Source organism: Nycticebus coucang, chromosome 4 (genome assembly GCF_027406575.1).
Source record: "Nycticebus coucang isolate mNycCou1 chromosome 4, mNycCou1.pri, whole genome shotgun sequence".
Taxonomy (NCBI): Eukaryota; Metazoa; Chordata; class Mammalia; order Primates; family Lorisidae; genus Nycticebus; species Nycticebus coucang.
The window spans coordinates 90,441,816-90,464,215 of record NC_069783.1 but is presented as its reverse complement, the minus strand read 5'-3'; the positions used below and the strand labels follow the sequence as shown (position 1 = coordinate 90,464,215).

General features: G+C 53.8%; 1 protein-coding gene across 3 annotated transcripts; it reads right to left on the bottom strand.

Moving 5' to 3' along the window:
• Positions 1–3,410: 3,410 nt before the first annotated feature.
• PROM2 (prominin 2) lies at positions 3,411–19,629 on the bottom strand. 3 transcript variants are annotated; one of them, XM_053590186.1, is made up of 24 exons: positions 19,022–19,629; positions 18,288–18,337; positions 17,689–17,891; positions 17,470–17,590; positions 17,150–17,213; positions 16,807–16,896; positions 16,271–16,473; positions 15,803–15,877; positions 15,052–15,115; positions 14,680–14,839; positions 14,193–14,345; positions 13,151–13,274; positions 12,599–12,690; positions 12,392–12,476; positions 9,538–9,684; positions 8,976–9,041; positions 8,146–8,238; positions 7,967–8,020; positions 7,621–7,701; positions 7,380–7,448; positions 6,526–6,615; positions 6,269–6,375; positions 5,841–5,914; positions 3,411–5,647 (listed from the first exon to the last, which is right to left on the bottom strand). In XM_053590186.1, exons 1-23 carry the CDS (start codon positions 19,269–19,271, stop codon positions 5,851–5,853), a joined length of 2,505 nt encoding a protein of 834 aa, XP_053446161.1. In that variant the 5' UTR covers positions 19,272–19,629; the 3' UTR covers positions 3,411–5,647; positions 5,841–5,850. The 3 variants fall into 3 exon arrangements, with proteins under 3 accessions (XP_053446161.1, XP_053446163.1, XP_053446162.1); XM_053590188.1 differs by lacking the exons at positions 17,689–17,891; positions 18,288–18,337 and having other exon boundaries at positions 3,416–5,647; positions 19,022–19,144; XM_053590187.1 differs by lacking the exons at positions 18,288–18,337; positions 19,022–19,629 and having other exon boundaries at positions 3,416–5,647; positions 17,741–17,873.
• Positions 19,630–22,400: the final 2,771 nt, after the last annotated feature.

The following is a 22,400-nucleotide window of genomic DNA, read 5'->3' as shown; positions in this document are numbered from 1 at the left end:
ACTGTCCTTCCCTGCTGGCCCCACCAGGCCCTCGGGCTGTGGGAATCACCCACTGCAGCTGCCGCCCAGGTGTGTGCCCCTCATAAACACAGATGGGGGTGTGTGCCCTGCCATGATCCTCGTTCCATGTTGTCTCCCCTGTTCCTCTGGGCAATCCCAGGTACCTCCAGGTGGGTCTCTCCACTGGGTATGTGGGGAAGGCCACAGTGAGAAAGGGCCTGAGGGAGAGGAGGCCAGGGCGTGTCCTCCCATGGGCCTCCCTATGGGCACGTGGCATTCACAAACTCTCTCAGAGAGTCTTGACATTTCCTGAGACCTTTTGATAGTCCTTCAGACTACTAGATTAAGGGAAGCTGCAGGAAGACCCCAATTTATCAGCTAGGGACACTCGGCTATGGTTTTCCTCACAATGGTAGGGGGAGGGAGTTTGGAAGTAGAAAAGGAAAGAAAGACTTCAAGCTGGATGCAAGTTGAGTTTCTTCATATCACAATGTTTGAGGAGGAGGCAGTGGTGAGTTGTTTTAGCTGACTAGGGGCCCTTACTCTCATCCTATCCAGGTGGGGGCTCAGGTCACCCCACCACCTGCACAGCTAGGGGTCTGGACCGTCTTCAATTGCTGTTCATTATCCCTCTGCTCCAGGCCCAAGTTCAAACCCCTCCTCCCCAGGCTCTGTGGAGCACCCAGCCCCCTATCTTTTTCTCAGGCCTTGGGCCCTGGCTGAGGGAAGGAGACATCATGGATGGGGAGGGGGAAGTCTGACAGGCCCAAGATGCATCTTGCTGAGGAAATACAAATGGTCCCCATCACTTCACATCACACAACATAGTCTCAGCTCATGTCCAGGCCTGTGTCATTGTCAATACTTCTGCTCTGATGTCAAGGCCAATCCTGGCCCTGCTCAGACCTGGTAGTGTGGGGGGCCTGTGTAGGACAAAGTATGTGGTCTGTCTCCGGCTGAACTGGGCTCTGGGTGTGGCAGGGGTTAAAGTTATCCTTCTTTCTCCTGTATTCACCACCAGGAGTCTTCAGAGCCTGGTCATTGTAGGGAACCTCCCCACAGTACCCCTGTGGGGGACTAGGGAATTTCACATGAGCCTTGGGGGACCAAGGAGCCCTGACACTTAGTGGCAGCTCTATCTTCTCTTGGCTGAGGTCTGTCCACTCTCCAGGTGGCCTCCTGGGACTGGACCTAGGAGACTGCACGCTGACTCTCACATGAGGCAGCCGTTGTCAGTCCTCTTCTTAGCTCTGCTATCAAAGAAGCCAGGCTGTTTCTTCTCTAAACTTCATAGGGGGTGAAGCATCCGTCCACTGGATTTCTCAAATTGCAGAGGATGCCTGAAGCTCTCTGGGGACTGTCTCTAAAGGCCCACTCCTTCTGATTGAAGTGATGGGAAGACACCTCACCTAAACCCCTGGGCGCAACTCATCTCCCTAAAATCTCCTAACTCTAACACCTGACCCCTGGTACCCTCAGGGTGGTTAATGTTTAGGCCACCTCTTCCCGAGGTTCTGTATCACTCATGGGCAGAACTCAGAGGTCATGTCTCTGCACACCCACCACCCCACTTAGTCAACATTCCTTAGATGGAGGAATATGATGTGAACTGCTCCAGGGTTGGAACACCCAGCACATACATGGAATGGTCTGGGACCTCTAAGAAGGGGCTTCATTATAGCAGCACATGGTATGTGGACCAGGCTGGCCACCAGCCTTCTGGCTCAGCCTTTGGCATTCAAGCGTAGACAGGACACCAGGAGGTGAGACCCAGAAGCCCTGGCTCTAGAAGGGTGGGGAAGAAGGACACTGTACACAACTGCCCAGAGCCAGGGCCTTGGGCTGATTCCAGAGAATTCAGGATATGGCCTGAATGCCAACATTATCAGTGGGTCTTTGGGTGTCACCCTTTCTCCTCAGCCCACATCCGTTCTCTGCGCCTTAGTTTTCCCAACTATCAAATAGGTAAATCACATGCCCACCTTTTAGCTAATCCATGTAAAATGCTTAGCATACTTCCTGGTTTATCCTCGGAGCTCCATGTTAGCTCACATTGTTTGTCCCTTTAGATAGCTTGGGCAGGCTCTCACCACAGTCATGTGGCCCTCCCTTTGCACACCTCAAGCCAGCTGGAGCTGCCCTGACTGGCCACCTGAGACCTCAGACTCCCAGGCCCATCTGGTGTCTCCCAGGCCCATCTGTCCTGTCTACATTTATCAGAATATGCCATAGGGCCTTTTGCTGGGTGGCCATGCTGGAGCGTCTGGCCAAACTCCCAGGGCCCCCAATCTGTTATCCCTACTGCCACAGGTACACAAGGACATTTGGTTCAAATCTCCTTAGAGACAAGGAATGGGGACTGGCAGCACACCCAGGAAGAAACCTCAGGGCCACTAGGGCCAGAGGACACGAATCCAAAGCCTGGCTGGGCTTCAACTTAGAAACCTTGAACTAGCCAGGTAACTTCCTACTCAACCACAGATGATGATTCACCCCCCTCAGAGACTGTCATGATGACAGACAAGGTTGTGGCCTCGAATGGCCTTGTTTCACATATAAAGTAGTGCTAGCATTTTAGGATCCTCGCATTTTAAAAACCAGGAACATAGGCAATCTATTTTTCTCTGTAGCTATTTCTATCTCTGTCAATTGCCAAGAGCCACCCCCACCCCCAGGTGATTACAGTTATGCTCTGTAAACAAAACTTATTTGCAAAGCTAATGTTCAGTTGGCTGGACCAAGGTTTCTGGACAGTAAATTCAGAGTGGCAGCCCTACCCAATTTATAAGGGGAACATCAAAGTCAATAATTTTAGGACCACAACTTCTAATAACAATGGACTAGGTTGCTTGGCGCCTAAAGCTCAAGTGGCTAAAGTGCCAGCCACATACAGCAGAGTTGACGTGTTTGAATCCCGCCTGAGCCTGCCAAACAACAATGACAACTACAACCAAAAAATAACTGGGTGTTGTGGCAGGCACCTGTAGTACCAGCTACTTGGGAGGCTGAGGCAAGAGAATCACTTAAGCCTAGGAGTTGGAGGTTGCTGTGAGTTGTGATGCCACAGCACTCTACCCAGGGTGGTAGCTTGAGGCTCTGTCTTAAAAAACAAAAACAAAAACAGTGGACTAGGTGAGCTAAGGACAAGTTAAAATCATCTGCTTAAAATGCATGTGTGTGTGTGTGTGTGTATACCATTTCAAGCAGCTTTTAAAGTTTTATACATATTTAATATATGCATATGTATATATATTTAAGTCTGGTGGAGGGTGTTGGGAACAAACAAGGCAATGAGAAATCACAGGACCAATGAATGGGAAAAGAAACCCAGAGATATACATCTGGCATCTGGGGCTACTGTCTCGCCCTATGGGGTCTGCTGATTCCAGAAGATATCACAAAGCCCACCAAGAGGAAAGTATTCCTGGAAAATCTTTCATGTTTTTGGTTGGGACTCCAGAAACCTTTACCCTAGGAATATGAATGAATTGAAAGTAGATCATTTCTCCAAGTGACTGCAAATCATCTTATTCCCTGCAAGTGGATTAGAGTGATGCTAGTATGCTAGATCCCAAGCTACTTGCCAGATATAAACATAATCCTCATGGAGGAGGATAACTTCATCCTAGTTCTGAACTTATTTCCACAGATTTTCAGATACAATGTGTGATACTCAATCAAAAATCACCAAGTATGTGAGGACACAAAACGAAACTAACAAAAAGCAAGAGAAACAACAGACACTAGAAACAGACTCATGGAAGCTCCAAATAAGGGAGTAATTGAACTTTGAAATAATTATATTTAATATGCTCAAATATATAAAAGGAAGTAATTTTCATAGAGAACTATAAATGATTTTTAATTGTTTTAAATTGTTTCATTTGTTTTAATACCATCAATTGCATTTTTAAAATACAGAGTGTTGCTTCCTCCACATAGGTCAACAGATGAGTAACAAGCAAAAAAAGACCTCTGGGAAAAGCCAAAAAGAGGCAATTGTGCATATGCAAGGATGTTTGTTCGAGAATGTGCTTGTACCTGACAATATATTATGTATGCACCATCCTAATTTCTAGTATAACATTTGTTGCTGGTTTATAAGATACAATTATAGATACTCCCTGAAATCCAGTAGACCACAATCTTAAAGGGCTTTCTGGCTTTGAACAGGGACCAATCTCCCACTTCCCTGGTATCTTCCCAAACCCAAATGCTGTCTCTGCTCAGTAGTCATGGTGAGCAGGGTTGAGGGGAAAGCATCTCCCATGTACTGAGCATTTGTTTTGCACCAGGCCCTTGCAGATGACTTTCCATGCATTATCACATTTAATGCTCCCAACCTTGTGAGGAGACTGTGACTCTTCTCCCATTTTATGCATGGCTTAGGGTACCTGTGTTCCATGTTCAAGATGTCCCAGCTAACAAGCAGCAGAGCCAGGCTGTGAACCCAGTATGCTTTCACCCTAGGCCCTACTCCTCATTGCCGGAATATTCCCTGATGGTCGTAGTTAGAAGAGGCCTTGGAATTTGCCTCTTCATAAATACTCATTAAACATCAACTGTGTCCAGGGCCCTAGCCTGGAAGACCTGGTTTTAATGATCCCAAACCAAGGCTTAAGGATGTTAATGGATCAGAGGTCTCTCTCCTCTCCCTCTTCCTCATTCGTGGAATTCAGAGTCCAGCATGCAGGGGTAACACAGGAATGGGCTAGGGGTGCCCCAGGTTATTTGGCAAAGGATAGAAGGGATAGTGCAAAATCCTATTGGGCCACCAGATCCCTCTGGGAAAGCTGGGTATGGACCAGGAAGATGCTACCTTCTGGGGAGACTAGGGGAAGCCCCCATTCTGGCCCCAGTCCCAGGTTTCTTCCTTGAGGCCAGTGATCAGAGAGGAGCTAAGTGCCAGCATTAACATTTCTAACCTGAAGCACAGGCAAGGAGGCTTGGCTTTTAGACAAACCTCCTTCACCTCAATGGTGGCTGGTAAATCCAGACTGGGGCCTGCAAATGGTCCAAGGTCTTAGGATAGTGGAGGGATTGGAAACCATGAGGCAGAGCCTGCAGCCAATCCACACATGACCATGGTGGCCCCTGCTTGCTTGGTGGCTTTACCTGATTAGTTTGGTTAGGCAGGAGGGTCCCTGGGACCCTGGGAACAGCAATGTAGTAGAGGGGATGAGGTAAGGGGGGGGTGCAGAGAGGGAAAGGGCTTTCCTGGAAGTAGGAAGCAAGGGCTAGGGAGGGCACAGGAGGGAAGCTGAGGAAGGGGGGCAGATGAGCAACAGGGGCAAGGAGGGGATGATGGGGGCAAAGGGGTTGGACAGGCCTCTGTTCAGCCTAAGGTGATGGGGATGGGGTTCCAACAGGGAAAGGACAGGCTTTTCCTGATGACATTTTGCAGCACAAAGAGTAAGGAATAGACACCTGGAAGAACCTGTTGTCTCCATAGCTCATCAGAAATCAAGTGTAGTTTTGAGCATAAAGAAAGGAGGGTCACGAACAGAAGGGTACAGGAAGGGACCAGGCAAGCTGGAGTTGGGGAAAGTCCAGGTATGGATGTCTGGACTCTGAGGCAAGAGCTGGAGGAGTCCTCTAGTCTCCCTGAGTCAGAGGAAGGATAGGCAGCCCCAGGGATCACCTCGCCCTGTTATGGATTAACAGGAAACAGGTAATGGTGTCAGTCATGCTGCTGGACAGGCCACACTCAATACCCACGTCCCACCAAGTCTCCAGAACTTTGTGACCTCCTAGGCCCTGGAGACCCCAGATCCCAGCCCTCTGTTCCTCACCGCTTTTAACCCTCAGCACCGAGGAATATGGGGGTTGGGGAAACTCACCCACTGAGTCCTACAGCTTCAGGGAGGTGACCCGGGGGATGTGGAAGAGCTGTGTCTCCTCAGAGCTGGTGGAGCTGCAGTGTTACAGAAGGAGAGTGAGTCCCCCCAACACACCCTCAGCCCCAACACAGGGACAAACCCAGAGACTTGATGTTCCCTCCTCAGGAGCCTTCCAGGGGATGGGTAGAGTCCCAAGAAGCTGAGCCTGGGTAGATGTATTGCAGCAAGAAGGATATGGGGCAGACACATGGGAGAACTTCCTGGCCTTGGAGCTCCTTAGAGTGTGTGGCTCTCCAGGGCTAGGCCATGAGCCTCCTCTGCCTGGGAGGACACAGGTTAGGCAGGTGTGGCAGAGAGCCAAGGCCCAGCAGCTGAGAGGATGCTTTTCTGGGCCTCTGATGCCCTCTGCAGTTCTGGCAGCCCCTTACCTGAGGCGTTTCCGGATGGGACGAAAGTATTTGGCGGTCTTGACAGCAAAGATGATGCTGGGGATGAGGAAGAAGGTGCACCATGCCAGGCAGAACCAGAAGGCATTCTGGAATGTGGGTGAGAAGTCAGTGGCCCCACAGCTGAGGGGAGGGGCTGGTTGCAGGCCTTGGGCAGAGCCTTTGCCTCATACTGTGTGAGCAGGACCCTCCCATTGGCCCCAATACCCATGAGCCCTGATGAGCCAGGGGACACTCACCCAGGGGTCAGCCAACATGTCACACAGGATCACACGGCCATTGTTCAAGGCTGCAGAGAGGGGCTGGCAGGTGGCGATGCGCTGAGTGACCTGTGGTACCAACATGAGGTAGGTGGATGTGGAGACACCGAGGCCCACGGTGTATGCCCCATATTCAGAGAGAGAGGTTGACAGGGACCGAGGCCCAGGGGCCCAGGCAGGGCCATCACACACTTATGCACAGACACAGAGAGGCAGGTACATACATATACACACAGATGCAGGTCACAGAGAGATGGGGACACTCATGTAGGCTCCTTGCTCAGCGTCTGCCCTTTCCATCTATTTGCCAGCCTGGACTAAGGCCCTGCTGTGTGCCCAGTTCTGTTTTAAGTCACACTGTCACCAGGGAGACCACAGCACATGTGTGCATGTCATCACATGTTTATATGCATACACATGCATGTGCACACACGCGCTCACATTCAGGCTGAAGCCATACGTCCACATACCTAGTGCGGGGTCCAGACAGCTGGCACAGGCTGTGGTCAGCAAGTGTCCACAGGGTTAGGCGGGCTTTGCCAACTGGCCTTGGACAAGCTGGGCAAGGGCTAGAGAGCCACACCAACCTCACCCATACTCAGACCTCAGAAAGGTATGGACAGTCCAGTTATAGACACCTGGGCTCTGAGGCAAGAGCTGCTGAAGTCTTCTAGTTCCCCTGAGTCGGAGGTGGGGCAGGCCAGAAAGCAGGGTGCAAATGCCAGGTTTGGGTTCAATCCTTAAGGCCTAGGGTACCCCCAAGGGACTCAGGGCAGCATGAACAACTGGTCCACTGGGGGCAGGTGATCAGTCATTGCTGAGGCCCCACTCACCTCCTCTCTCACCCAGGCCACATACTGGGAGAAGTAGCCCATCTCCCGGGTCAGGAAACACTCAGTCACCTGGAGGGAAGAAGAGAGGCCTGGGCTAGCTGGGGTCCCAGGAAACAGCACCCCTACCCCTCACCATTCTTGTCAACATGAAGATAGGCCAAGTTTCTGGGGATCCACAGTGAGGGGATGGGGCTAAGGGGAAGCCCAGGGTGGAAACCCTCTGCACGTGTCCCTCACTCACATTCCTCAGGATCCGGGTGGCCCAGGCAGGCAGCTCTCCTTTTAGGTAAGTGACATTGCCGAGGATTTCTGTGGTCTCCAGCTGGAGGGGAGGAGAGCCTGAAATCAAGGCCCTGCTTAGCTGGGGAGTGGCCACTCATTCACTCATCCATTCATTAACACATGGTAGAACATACAACACACTCACCTTCGTGGGAGAGAAGGGTAAGCCAAAGGAGGTGGTCCTTGAGATTCTGCCCACCCATCCCCACTCTCAACATCCATTGGGCCCAGGAAGAGCTTGAGAGATCCAGGCACATCCTCCCTCCCTCTGCATCCCACCTGTTCCCCCGCCTCCCAGCAGCCACCTGAAGAGCTGGGGCGGAGGACTCCAAGGCCACGACTCTGGGTTTGAGCTTTGCCTGTGGAAAAGAGATCAGGGCTGGCTGGGGGAAGGGGTGGGATGAAGAATGGTTCCCAGTGCCTCCCTCTTCTTTCACTGATGTCTCCACAATCCTCCCTCCCCCAGACCCCAGGCCAAATATACCACCAGGCTCTGCTGCGGGGCGACCTTCTCTTGGTAGAGGCTTCTGAGCTTGAAGGCCTCCTCTTGTAGCTGCTGCTTCAGCACAGGGTTGCTCTGAGGGAGAACAGACATCAGAATGGCCCCTGCCTGGGACAGCACAGGCTTTGCCAGTGTACCCTTCACCCACCCTTTCAACCTGGCATAGTGAGAGGAGGTGGTAAGCTGGTCTCAGAGGCAGAAAACCGAGGCCCCTTGAAGTTCCAGGGCCTGCCCTGGGTTTGAGGACCTAAGCCCAAGTTCTAGGTCTGCCCTAGCTGACTGGTGTGCCCCTGTCTGAGCTGCAGTGGCAACTGATGAAGCAGAGAAATATTCCTTGGTCTACCCACATGTGAGGTTGTGGATCTGAGATGTCTCAAAGAGAATTTCTTAAACATCTAAATATTTATTAATACAAAATGCTGCTTTTCCCCCTGGAGGGTAATTGTTATGTTATCTGATTGATTGCAATGTCTTCACAGCACCTGTCCAAGCAAATTCGACAAGCAGCCTGCACTTAGAAACACTTGCCCAACTTCAGGAGGTCAGACCAGTTACTTCATCTGTTGTGAAACAGAGGACAGTCCACTTTGCAGATAAAGAAATTGAGGCCCAGAAATGCTGAATAACTTTCCCAAGGCCACATAGCCAATTGGTAGCAAAGCTTGAGTCAGACTAAATATCCTTGGGCCCAGTCAGGAGGTTAGGAGCCCCAGGTCTCACTAGTGGGGACTCTCAAACCCCTCCCCTTCTCCCCTGTACAAGGGCTCCCACCCCCTCCAGCCTCCCTCTGACTCCTCCTGCTCCCTTCTCACTTGGGCCAGCCCTTCCAGGTCCTGAGCCAGCTCCTCCATGTTGGTCTTCACCACTGGCTTCTGGACCTGAGGGCAGACAGGAGAGGTCAAGAGGGCTGACCCTACTCCCCCAGCACCTGCTGCCTGCAGCCTTCAGATTCTCATTCTTGCCAAATGTAAACCACACCAGTGAAATCTGTTGTGATACAGCAGGTTTGACCTGGGGCTGTGAAATATTTCAGGCATTTTCCCAATGAGATAGAAACGATACCACCAAACAAGGCACTCTGGTGTAACTCAAGTAAGAAGCTACTCCCCACCAGCATTCCCAACAACCGGTTCCAGTGACACACGCCCTTAGCTCGAGGGAAAGGTGCTCGTTCTGCATGGCCTGGGTGGTGGCATCAGGATGGGCTCATGGGCTGGGAACAGTCCATGAGCCGACAAGGAGGGGCTCTAGGACACATGTGGAGGAGTTGAGGGAAGGTTGAGAGCCCAGACAAGGCGAGAGACCTGCCCAGCCCCTCTGTGGACCTTCTGTTTGTCACCATCAGGGGGGACATCTGGGGTGCCTGCTACTGACCTGGACCAGAAAATCAGAGTAGCGGATGCTCTCGAGCCCGCTGTTGTGCAGGGCCTCCAGGTCCCGGCGGACAGCGGGGCTCAGCAGGTCCAGGTTCTTCATGTCCACTTTAAAGTTCTGTATCTCCTGCTGCAGCTTGTGGGCGTACTGAGAGGGCAGGGTAGGGGTCAGGCCCAGTGCTGAGCCAGGACCCAGACATGCTCCCCTAGCGGGTGTTAGTAGGGACAAGAAGGGAGGAAGAGAAGCAGATGGCACTAGGGAATGCTTTGTCTACTAGAAGGAACAGATTATCAAGAGGAGGCTTTCAAGACAGAGTGGATACCTGGTCCAGGGAGTATCCAAGCACTGAACAGATGTTTGGTCTGTGAGGGGGATCCTCAAAGACTGAGCAATCAGAAAGAGGCAGAGAAATCATAAAGTAATGGTAGGTAATCAAGAGGTAATCAAGGCTGCGAAAGGAGGTCTTTGGAGCATATGTATAAGCAAGGTGACAGTGTCCTCAAGTGACCTACCCTTATGAGCATAGTAAAAATCATATACACATACGTCATGACAGTTTACAAATGCCATGGCAACCCCTGGAAATTGCCTTACAAGGTTAAAAATGGGGAGGACTTGCCATTCTGGGAACTTTCCACCCCTTTCCCAGGAAATTCATGAATATTCCACCCCAGTTTAGCATATTATTAGGGATTAGCATAAAAAGACAGACCCTAACACTGGGGGCTGTTCCTTATTGGAGCAGTCCACTTTCTACTGACTTTGAGAGTGTATTTACTTTCTATACTCTGCCTTTAAACTCAGGGTCTTCTCCACTCATGGAGAAAGACCTTCTCCCTCTGAAATGTACTACACATTAGGAAATCTTGGTGCTCTGTCTACTTGATCTGTTTGTCTTGCTCATTTTGATCTGTCGACCTGGTACCAGCAACCATTATTCTTCAGTACTGGGAACCAAGGACCAGGGAACATGAACCCAACAACTGGTCTCCACACCTGACAGGTAGAGTCACTGGGCTGGCAGGGTCCTCCTCCCAGATATCTAGGCCCCTACCCTGAACACACCCCAGCCCCAGACAAGCTCCCAGGAGGACCCTGTCCCTCTAACCCAAACTGGCAAGACCCAGACTTCCTCCAGCACCTGCTCTGGAATTGCCTTATCTATTTGGGTACTTGTTCATGGCCATCAGCTTTACGAGAGCAGACCTTGCCTGCCTATTTTGCCCCAACCCCCCTGGCATGTAGTGCAGAGGCCCACATGTGGGGGGTGAGGTATATATTTGCTGTGTTGATGAATGAATGGACACGAGAGAAACTGTTGGCATTTTCCTACCATCACTGGAAGAGATCTGGAGGCCACAAAATTCAGCCTCAGTGTTTCACAGCTGAGAAACTGACGTCAGAGAGATTATACTGTAAGTAACGACCACACCCCAGCTCTGCTCCTCTCTTCTTTTCCCACCAGACAGCCTTCCCCAAAGGGACAAAGACCTACCCCTCTCAGGGGTGGGATCTTACGGCAGCATTTCAGGCACTGGCCATAGACAAACAGAGGTATATGAAGGCGGCAGTGCCTTCCTGGTGCCCTGGAAAACACATCTTGTCTTATTTATCTCTGTACAATCAGCTCGTAACTCTCTCCTTTGAGAATGAGGATTCTTTGGGGATTCCTCCCCCCCCCCTTTTTTTTTTAACAACACATTCCAAGGAATGCCTAGGAATGAGGACAAAGATCCTTAAGGTTACATTTGATCTTTTGCCAGATGACCTTTGAGCACTGCCCAGCCCATCTGAACCCCTCCTAGGGGGTCCCCACTGCCCCAGAGCCAGGGCAGAGACCCCTCCACCTGCAGCTGGGACTTCCAGCCAGCAGGGCATGGGCCTACTCTGTTCCGGGCCCTATTGCAGCACTCTCTGGCCCGGCTTCATCCATGAGGTAGTGTCTCTGGCCTAAAGATGGATAAAGGAGGGTAAGTTATAGCATTAAGCCAACTGTCCCAGGTTATGCAGGTTAAGGCGTGGAGTTGGGACTGGCCTGCTTGGCAGTGCTACCCCATGGGCTGAGACTGGGTGGTGGATCTGAGAGGACTTGGAGAGGCTTTGGGGGACTATGCAGAGTCAAGAGCAGGCATGATCTGTGCGCACTAGAGGATATAAAGATGTGGGTTTCCCCAGTATATGCTTAGCAGTGGCTCCCCAGTGGCCCTGGAAGTCAGGCCTTCTTTTACCTCACTTCAGTGTGGATAGAGGAAAGGAAGGAATGTTTTACAGCCTCTGTACATCTTTTGGAGAACCACATTCTCAAAGTACATCCCTCTTGTAAAGTAGCCCTTCCTTTCCTGTGTTCTAGAACTATCTCTTGCCAGCATCGGCAAGTGTCTCCTATTCTACACCCCAAGTTCCAGGAAAACTCAGTGGCTATAGGAAAAGGCTTAAAGTTGGGCCAGGGATGGATCCTGCCATCCCCACCTATTGCTGCTGGGCAGAGGCCTACAGTGAGCTTCCACCGGGTTACCTGGCCTCACCACAACCTTCCACTACTACCACCTGCCTGGCTTCCCCCTTCCCCCTGGAGCACCCCAACCAATGCCTGTCCTCAGTACACACACAGTCCCAAGCCCACTTGCTTACTGCTACCATTGGTTCCTGCTATCACCTCATCTATGCTCAGAGGTGGTCAGAGCCTTCCTCTGGGCTGGGAGCTGGGCCTCTACCCTGAGGCACCTCAATTACTCATGCAAATTATTTAGGTTCAAAGAGATGGTGCCCCTGATGGTTCAAAGAGATGGTGCCAAGACCAGAGGGGAGGAGTGTGCAGAAGGGCTCCTCACAGAATTCTGGAACATTTTCTTACGTGGCTGATATCCAGGTGCTTCTCCAGGTCATAGGAGTCATTGAGCTGCAGGACTTTCCAGAGCGCAGCCCCTTCTTTGCATTGCCTGGGGAGAAACGATGGACACCAAAGATGGGCAATGAGGGATGGCGGGTGAGGACTGGAGTCACCCTAACAGGAGGGACACCATCTCTGTCCTCCCCAATTCCAGTGCCACTACCCACTCACTGGTAGGCCAGGTGAATGCTGATGTTTTTCTTCAGACCAAGAAGGTAGGACAGATTCATTGATGGGGGCAAGTTCCCTGGGGCATCTGCAAACTGGGGATGGGGTAAGGGAGAAATGGGGCACAGAGGAGGGTAGGGCAAGGTTCTCCTCTCAGATCCCACAGCTCTAGGCCACCCTGGCATAGCAGAGACCAGAGACACTTCATGACTCCAGCCCAAACCCAGCTCTAACTCCAATTACTCCTGGGTCCTAACTCCCTACAGGCACTCTTCCTGCGGATCTGCAGGAGAGCTGGCTGGCAGAGAGCCTAGGCCAGCATCTCTGCTCACCTGCTGGGCACTAGAGCTCCCTCTTCCCAGGTTCAGTGTTCAGAGGAGAGGGGCTTGGGTCTAGAGGAATCCCCCAGGGTCCCTGCCCAGCAGCATCCCAGGGGCTCATGAATTCTTTCTCTTCCCCAATCCCATCCATTGTTGTTTTTCTGTCCTCCTGGATCATACATCCCCCTGACCCTCTTGCTTTTCCCACACCTCCTGGTAGTGGGGCCAGGCTCACCTCATAGAGTTCTCCACTCTCCCAGCTCTGGCACACCAGCGTCTGCATATTGCCACCCACCAGAAAGGTGGCAAAGATGAGGAGGATGAGTGGGGCAGCAAAGAGGAAGCTGAAACCCACGCCTCTGGGGAAGAGAGAGATGGGCTGAGGGAGGGTGGAGACCGGCTACCCTGGACCACACTGTCTGCCCTACCCCACATCCCAGGCCGTGTGGTCAGCCAGGTGGCCCCCGGCAGAGCCTTTAGTGGCAGGAGGGAGATTGAAGTCCTGACTATCCCCTCATCCTTGGCCCACTCCAGCTGGCAAACTAAAGGGAAGGACAGTTGCTTTGTTTGAAGAGCTAGGACTGCTCACTTCTGGGCCTAGAGCCCATGGAGGTGACTTGCTCCAGAACTCAGCCCTCAAAAGGGTCACCTGGCATAGGCAGGCATGACCCACTGGCAGGGGCAACACCTCCACAGGCCTAAGTATTAAAGATCCTTAGACCACTGACATGCAGGCCTTCTTTGTGAGTGGGCACAGCCCTATGGCAGGCTGTGAGGCTTGGAGAGTGAAACACAGGGTAGATTTCAGCCCCTACTGAAACCCCTTTGGCCAGGTACCCTCATGTAGTGAACAGCCTGCACAACTGTACATGGCAGCCCTGGTCTTAACGACTATCTGACCTAAGGATGGCAAGCAGATTCTGCCTCTGGTTCTGCCTCCTAGTGTTGGTGGTGGCTGCCTGGAAGCTGGGTTAAGAAGGATCCTGAGGCTGTGTCTGGACTCAGTGGGAAAGAGTGTGAGAGGGGGAAGTGCTTCTTATTTGCCATTCCTGCTCTGTCCAACCCCTTTATACAGATGAGGACACTGAGGCCCAGATGGGTCAGCAATTTTCCCGGGGTCACCCAGTGGGACAGTGCCAGAGCCGGCATTAAAGTTCAATCTCCAGACTCCTACGACTTGGCTCCTCTAACCACACCAGGAGCTGTCCCTGGGTGTGGCAGGAATCTGGCCAGCCCAGTGGGAAGAAATCCCTCCCCTCTCCCTGGCCCTTTCTTACGCCATGAGGAAGCGAGCTCCTGCCTCGCCCTTTGCTTCTGAGTGGCTGGGGTCCTCCCTGGCAGATAGCCCCCAGATGCCCAGGTTGAGACCCAGCAGGTTACAGACCACCACAAGCAGAACTATGGAGCACAGCACGCAGCCCACAATCCACCTGCCACAAAGAGGATGTAGATGTCACTAAGGAGTAAGGCAGCGGGCACTGGATGGACCTATTGCTAGAGGGCCTCTAAACCCCAAGGCTAGGATTTTAGAAGTGCAAGTGTGTGAACACTTCCTGAGGCCCCATTGCTCCTATGGAGTCCCCAGGCTCAGGTCCCAAGGACAAACAGCCAGGCTGGGACAAGAATGCCCAGGGAGTCAGGGATCTTAACTTAAAGGAGGTAGAGGCTCAGCATGGCCAGGGGTTGATGGGACAAGAAATGAGGTCAGAGTGGAGGAGAGGCTGGGCTGCTCATCTCGCCCCCAGCCCATGGGGCCTCAGGCACCTGTATGTCTCATATCTCTGCACCTCCTGCAGGTAGGGGCGGCTGCTCTGTTCCAGCTCCTCCAGTGTCTGGCTCCACCGGGAAGTTGCTTCTGAGCCCGGGAAGGCTTCAGCCAGTGTCCTTAGCCCTTTAGGCTGCTGAGCCACCATCTTCTTCAGCTCTGTCCAAAGCAACAGTGGCTTGTGGAATGAGGAGGGCACACAGGGGCACAGGGACCGATGGGTGGACAGGAAGAACTTCTGGGACACACAGAGGGTCTACTCTCTGCTGAAGCCCAACCAAGAAGGATGGCTTTCCCTACTCCCCTACCCCAATCCTCTCTCCAAAAGTCCCCTAGATAGGGCTGGCATGCTAGTAGGCCTGGGGCCTCACCTGTGATCATGTCGGCTGTCTGTATGGTAGCCAGGGCCGGGAGGGCATTGAAGGTGCTGTTCTCCTGTGGGAACCAAGTAAGGCTGTGCCTCTCCACTCTGCCTGGTGTCCCCTCTTGGAGGACACTGAAATCAGCAGGTCCAGAGGGAGGGCACCTCCCCTCAGTGCTCCCAGCTCAGGAAACAGGCTTCCTTTGCTCTCTTGGGAATCCAGCCTGACTCAGTGCCCCAAAACATTCTCCTTGCAGACCTCTCTTTCATAACCCCACCCCTCTTCCTAGACCACAGCAGTCAACCCTCAGCCTCCTGCACACAATCGCCAGGTCTGTCTACCGAAAGCCCAGCTCCTACCTACCCTTCCAGCCCCAACTCCCACTTCCTTTCTCTCAGAATCTTCTACTCCAGCCATCCAGCACGGCTGATTCACTGTTTCCCCAGTTGTAGGTCCCAGGTCACAGGTGCTGACTCATACTGCACCCTCCCCCACGGCCATCTCCAGCTGCCTGCCCTCCCAGGATCTGCTAGCCTGAGCATTCACCTGCATGCCGCCCCAGCCCCCCACCACCCTGAGGGCCCTAGCTTTCCCTTCTGAGACCAGACCATGTTCATGCCTCCAGCCCAGGGTACCACGTGGGATGTGAGGCCCCAAGTCTCCCGTTCAACTGGATTCTTGCCTCCCAAAGGGGAAGTAAGGCCCTTATTTGTGAGTCTCTAGGAGAGAGAGGAGTCAGGTGGCCCAGGTGGGCACTCACCTCCTCAACCATGCTAGAGAAGTTGGCCTCTGGGACACCCTTCAGCCGATGCAGGACACTGTCCACCGAGGGTAGCTGAAATGGGGAGATTATGACCAAGTGCATGGAGAGGGCTAAGGGAGGAGGTCCCCAGGCTCAGGTGCCAAGAAGCCTCTGAACCTTTCCTGTCCTCAGGAATAAAATCTTGACTACCATAGGCCCTACCACCCTGACAGGGGCAGCAAGACTCTAAAAGCTAATATAGCTAATATAGGTGCAGCTACGGTACAGTGTGTGGCCCAAGGAGAGCTCATAGCCCACTTTCCGGATGACTGTCACTAGTCATGGGTAGATGGAGAAAGAGAGAGGCCTCCCTAGAAGGGGATCAGGAATCTGCCTCTTCAGGAAGCCCCTGAACCATCAGATGCCCAGGGCAGCTGGCAGAGGTGCCCTGTTTAGCTCTAAGAGACGTCTGTCCTGAGCCTGCACCTGGCTGAAATCAGCACCCAGGTCCAGGGCTTGGGCCCGAGTCAGGACCCTCTCACAGTCCCCCTGGCACTCTGGCTTCTGCAGCAGGGTGCGGAGGCGTTCCCGATGCTCCCGGACTGCTGGCTCCAGGTCCCGCTGTGCTGCCCGCAGCTTCACAGTGAAGGCATTCAGAGCCTGGAGGTCATCCACAGAGACCTGCAGGGCTGAGAGACCCACATCCAACCTGAGCAGTCACCCACACACTCGGAGGCATTGAGGGAGGCAGACCGTGCTCTCTCCTCCCAACCAAAAGGACCTTGCTGTCCTTCACATCTGTAGTTACAATGGAAATTGCCCCTGGCACATTAAACCATTGAGGCACATTAAGCCAGGACCTAAGCAGGGATATGGGAGGATAGAGGATCTCAGGGTAATGGGAAAGGGAAACCATGGGTGGAGCTGAGGTGGCACCAGAAATCCAGAGCTGGGTGAAGGTGGACGTGCCTCAGGAGGATCCTACTGGCCTCACACCCACACAGCCCATAGGTCCAACTCACCGTGGCCCAGGCTGTGCACTGAGGCCAGCAATGGGTACACAGTGCTCCCAAGCTGGGTGTGGAGCATGCTCCCAATGTACATGCCGAAGCCTGTGGAGCACAGAACAGTCTTTAGGACTGGCCCCCAGAGTGGAGGGCCTCCCCACCCTTCCATCCAGCCTCCCCCACCGCGCACTGGGCTCTGCAGAGTGGGCACTGGTTTTTCCATCCTTCCCCATTCCCACCCCTCCACCCTGGCCAAGGGTGGTCCCAGCTGGTGTCTGGGCGGAGAGAGTGGGAGTCTCCCCTACCCCCATCACCAGCCAATCTGAGAAGGGGCCCTGCCAGCAGCTATGACCCTCACCATCCAGCTCCTGTAAGACTTGCTCCTGGGGCAGGGAGAACTGCTGCGCCACCGCCTGCAGCTCCTAGGCAAACACAGGGCCGTGAGGCTGCCCTTCCCGGTCACCCCACAGACCCGACCCCTGCCCCTTCCCTGGCCCCAGAGCTGAGCATCCACCCTGAGGACACCATAGGTACGTTTATGTAGTATAGCAACTCTCCCTCAAGGGCAGCCAGGTGCGAAGATGAGGAAAGGTGTTTCTGCCTTGCAAGCCACAGAGCATCTGCTCTGCTCTGTCCTGCCTAGTGCTCATGAGGGCATATGGGCATGAGGGGGCTCACCTTGGGGACATCGGAGATCAGGCCCCGGAGGCTGAGCAGGGTCTCAGGCACGGCCTCAACACTGGGGCCGGTCTGCTTGTGCATGTGCTGGTTGGTGACAAAGGCACAGACGACACCAATCCTACAAGGGTGGAGGGGAAGAGGAATGGGCTTGTTGGGTGCCCATGGGAGCCTTGGGCCATGGCCCAGCCCTCCCGCCTGCCCAGGGCAGCCCCTCACAGCAGCACGAGGGTGATCAGCAGCAGGAAGGCCATGAGGGTGGTGCGCTCACAGGCCATCGCCTTGTGCTCCGTCTTCAGGCGGCCCCCACAGCGCCGGTGGCAGCGACAACAACAGAAACAGAGCCCAGCGATGGGCACTGCCAGGAGGTAAAAGCCAGCGATCACAGCACACACCACATAGCCCACCTCGTACCGCACCACCTGGGCAGGGCAACCAGGCATGAGGGGCCATTCCTCCACCCTGGCCTCAGTTCCCACCCGGGTCCAGAGAGAAACCAGGAGGGAGGGAGTGCAAAGGTTGTGGATCTGTGCCTACATCTTATGGAGCCTACTTATAGGGTGCAAAGCATTCTCACTGTCCATTACCATCTTACAAAGTGAGAAACTAAAGTTCAAGGAGTTTGAGCTCACAGCAAACTCCACTGCTGGGAAAGGGCAGAGCTGTGGTTTGCACCCAAGTCTGCTGACTCCAGTGCCCATAGCAGGGAAAAGATACTTGACCGTCCACCCTGGGGGATTCTGAGTGGAAGTTTTTCTGCCCTGCCCACCTCTGGACTCCCCCTACTACTCCCACCCAGTACCTCCCTCGGTTCTCACCTCATCCACCTTCACAGAGGCCGGCTCATTCAGCAGGGCCTTCACCAACTCTACCAGAAAGAGCCAAGTGGGGGGTTGGGGACAGCCACCACCCCACCACCCTGCCCCTGTGTCTACCCTCTACCCCACTGCCAGGCCAAGGTGGGCTCTGGGATAGGGCCACTTCCACATGACACCCTTGGAGAAGGCAGTGTCACCATGGTCTTGTGTCATCCTGCCCAGGCCTCAGCGTTGCCTGCAGGAGGGAGCAGCCAGGGAGAGGCCGCAGACTTTCCTCCCAGACCCTACAGGAAGACTCTCTGCAGCCTGGGCAGAGGCAGAGAAGGGGACTAGCTTAGCAGTCCTTCCCCTCTAGTGGCAGGGGACAGGCTTGGCAGGGGTCCTTCAGTCCCTCCTGGCCCCCTAAACCCTAGCACCACTCAGAGAATGTCTGAGCCAGGTCTGATGTAATGCATGTCTAACACAGTCTCTTCTACTTTATAGACACGGAGCTGAGACTCAGAGAGGGAAAGGGGACTGCCCAAGGTCACATGAGAAGGTTCTGGAGCCCTCTCCAGATGCTGCCCCTTGCGCCCTTGCACTACTACAAAGGAAACCAGTGGTGGAGAATGCCCGCCTCCTGCCCCCCAAGTGCCTGTTCAGAGGGTGGGCACACCCACGGAGGAAGGGGGACAGGGGCTAACCAGGGACCTGGCATCTGCTGGGGCTCACTGAGGGGGCAGGAGCACACTCACCTGAAGGGAAGGGATTGGGTTGCACAACAGAGAGGAAGCTGCGCACGGTGCCATACAGGGAGTCCAGGGGCCCGGGTGCACGGACACGAGGGGCCAGCCAGCGGGCTCTGGCCACATCGGGGAACACCAGGCGCTCAGCCTGGCCGACCAGCCCGCAGTCTGCAGCTGCTGCCCTGGGCAGAGTCAAGGCCAGGCCCAGGCCCAGGCCCAGGCCCAGCAGGGGCACTAGGAGGCCAGATATGTGCCTCATGGGGTCTGGAGGGTGGGCAGCAGGACCTCAGGAGGGAGCCAGGCGAGCGCAAGGCAAGCCGTCCATCCTTTGGCAGCCTTGTCCCTCTGGCTCCACTCCACAGCTCTCAAAACTGGCCTGACAGGTTTGGGCTCCAGAGCTGCCTGGGCTGCTGCCCTGAAGTGTAGGAAGGATAGGGGCGGAGGCCTGGGGTGGGGGGCAGGGCCAGGTTGGCCCGCCCTTGACGGCCTGGGTTGAAGCCTGGGCTCCCTCTGCCTTTCCCAGGTCCTCCTAGGCAAGGGCTGTCTCTGAGCTGGGTCCAGGTGGCACCTCAGTGGCTCTGCATTATCTAGGGTGGCCCAATGTCAAATATTATATTCCATGCCTGGCCCAACAGCCCAATCCGGAGCCTGAGAAAACACAGTCACTTCATGAAGCCCTGGCATAAGGGGCCATAAGACCAGACTCATAGGCCCAGGAACCTTCTGGAGCTTGCTCTGTCCCCATGGATCATACCCAGCACCCACTGCCAGGCCAACCTGGAACAGAGGCATAATCTGACAGGCACAGTCCTTTGGGGGAACAAATCCCAGTGGAGGAGTGCCCTTTGGCTTAGCCATACCCAATCCAGCCTCAGCTGAAAGGATTGATCAGGGGTATGCCCAGAAAGTTGCCAGTGGCTGAGCAGGTGGTGGGGAAGTATTGCTGGAGAGATGGAGGACATCCTGTCTGAAAGCCACTCCTAAAAAGCTGGTGAAATGGGCATTCCCCATGACACACTGGGCAATCATCAAGGAAAATCATGTGGAAATGTCTCTTTTCACCTGAAAGGTATTCACAATGCATTAATAAGTGCGAATAGCAGGTAATAGAACACTTCCTGGAGTGAAGGTATAAAGCAGTGATCATCTCTAGGGGGATGCTGGGCAATTTTTAATTCCCTTTTGTTCATCTGTGCTACCTAATCTCCATGCATTAACCATGTGTTCCTTGTGTATAAAGAAGTAATAGAAGTTTGTGAGGGTCCATGACAGCCCCTGCCCCTACCTTGGGAAGCCCTGGAGGGAGCTGTTGGGTGTGTGGCTCCTGGGACCCCAAACTCAGCCCAGAGCAGTAGCTTGGGATGGGTCTGTGTCTCCGAGAGACCCAGGGATGTCCAGCTGCTCCTGGCAGGGGTAGCAGTAAAGAAGGGAACTAAGTTTGAGTTAGGGCGGGGCTGACAGTAGAGTTCTTGTCTTCCATGCTGCCCCTGCAGTCTTCTCAGAGTGGGGAGCAAGAATACTCAGTGGGAGAAGCCACAGTCCAGTTAATAATGGGGTGTAGACAGGAGATGGCACCTCATCAAAGGGTGATTCAGAGATGAGGATCAGGGTTACAGAGAGCAGTGGAGTGGGGGTGCCCTGGCAGAGAGGTCCAGTGGGACCAGGCTGTGTCCCTCAGTGAGGGTCCAGGGCCAGCTTAACTCCTGTGTGTGGAGGGAGGCCCCTGACCATTCTGTCCGCCTCTCTCCAACCCATGAACCTATGGCCCTTCCACCTGACTCACTTGAGCCTGGCACCTGTGCTGGGGACTCCTGGTCCCTGGAGGCTGCCATTAGATAGGGTTGGACTCTCCAGAGCCTCCCTGCCCCTCCATCCTCCCCCCGCCAACTGTCAGAAAGACTGACTTGCACTGAGATCACTTTCTAACCAGCTGCATCACCAGAAGGATGGACACAGCCTGCACCAGCTTGAGATAATCCACCTGAGGTGCAATTCCCAACAGTCATTTAGGCATTTTTGTATTTTCAGATGTGGGTGCACTAGTGGTGGGAGACTTTAGGCCCCAGCTTCTTGGGGTGGGAGTAGACTAGAAATTTCAGGGATTTGGGAAGTCAGTGTCCCAGACCCTGGGCTCTATTCTCACCCCTCTCTCCTCTCAATTATTGTAATCAAGTCAATCATTGGCCACTGCTGTTGCTTTCCTAAGTGCCTGTAATAACAACATTGTACTTTGAAGGTAAGAGAAATTAAAAAACATTCCCAGCCTCTTCCTCAGCCTGGGGCAGGGCAGTTGATGGCGATATTGAACCTGCCCATTTGATAGGTGGAGAAACTGAAGCATGAAGAGGGGGATTTCTGGAGTCAGTGGCCAAGCCAGGAGTCACCACCAAGGAAGGTCTCCTTTCCTGGCAGGATCGTGGTGGGTCAATCTGTCATCAGACTGGCCAGTCATCCCCCCCACCTCCTTCCACTCCCAGTCCCACCTGGGAGAGCAAGTGGGATTCAGGGCTCAGCCCTAGGCCCTGGGCAGAGGCAAAGCCATCGCTATAATTAGACTCCTTAGAGGAGGAAAGCGTGGGGAAGCTCACCAGTAGAGATGCCCTTGGGGCAAATGGGGGGCTGGTGGGCTTCTGGAAGTGGAGAAAGGGAGCCATATTGGCATACTTGTACTTACCCTTCTCCGGCTGACCCCCTGGGACCTTCTGCCCTCTGTGGGGAATTCTTCGTGTAAGTATGTGTGTGTTTGCTGTGTGTTTGTGGGGGGATTCTTTGGTTAACCTGGGATAAGCTGCTTCTGGTTACCCTAGGACACCTCCTGGGGCCACGTTCTCACCCTAGCTCATACATCCCCAAAAGGTTTATCTTCCTCAAACCTGAAGCCACATGTTGGGGAAGGAGGAGGTAAAGGCAGGCCAGAGCAGAGGGAAGGGCTTTGTCCCCCAGAAAACACCTGGGCCCCTCTGGGAACACAGTGGAGGAGACCCTCAGAAGCTCTCTAGGAAATAGTAGTAGAGAAGATGGGTCCCTCTTCTCTCACCTTTGCTGTCCTTGCTGTGCCCCGGGAATGGGTCCTAAACCAACCCATGGGACAAAGACCCACATATCAGATCATCAAGGCTAGGGTACAGCTAGCTGTGCCATCAACACTCCAGAACCACTCCAGAACACTGTGCACCAGCCTGACTTCCTGTCCCTCATTCCTGCATCCAGCCACTCATCCCAATTTTCAGTGCCACCTTCTGACTATTACTCCAGAAAGGACCTTGGAAAATGCAAACCAGACCTCATGACGCCTGGTTTCTAACCACCAATGGCTCCTGCATGATAAAAGTGTGGAGTCCTTAATTTGTCTTTCCAGGACCTTCTGGGTTACTCTGACTACTTCCTG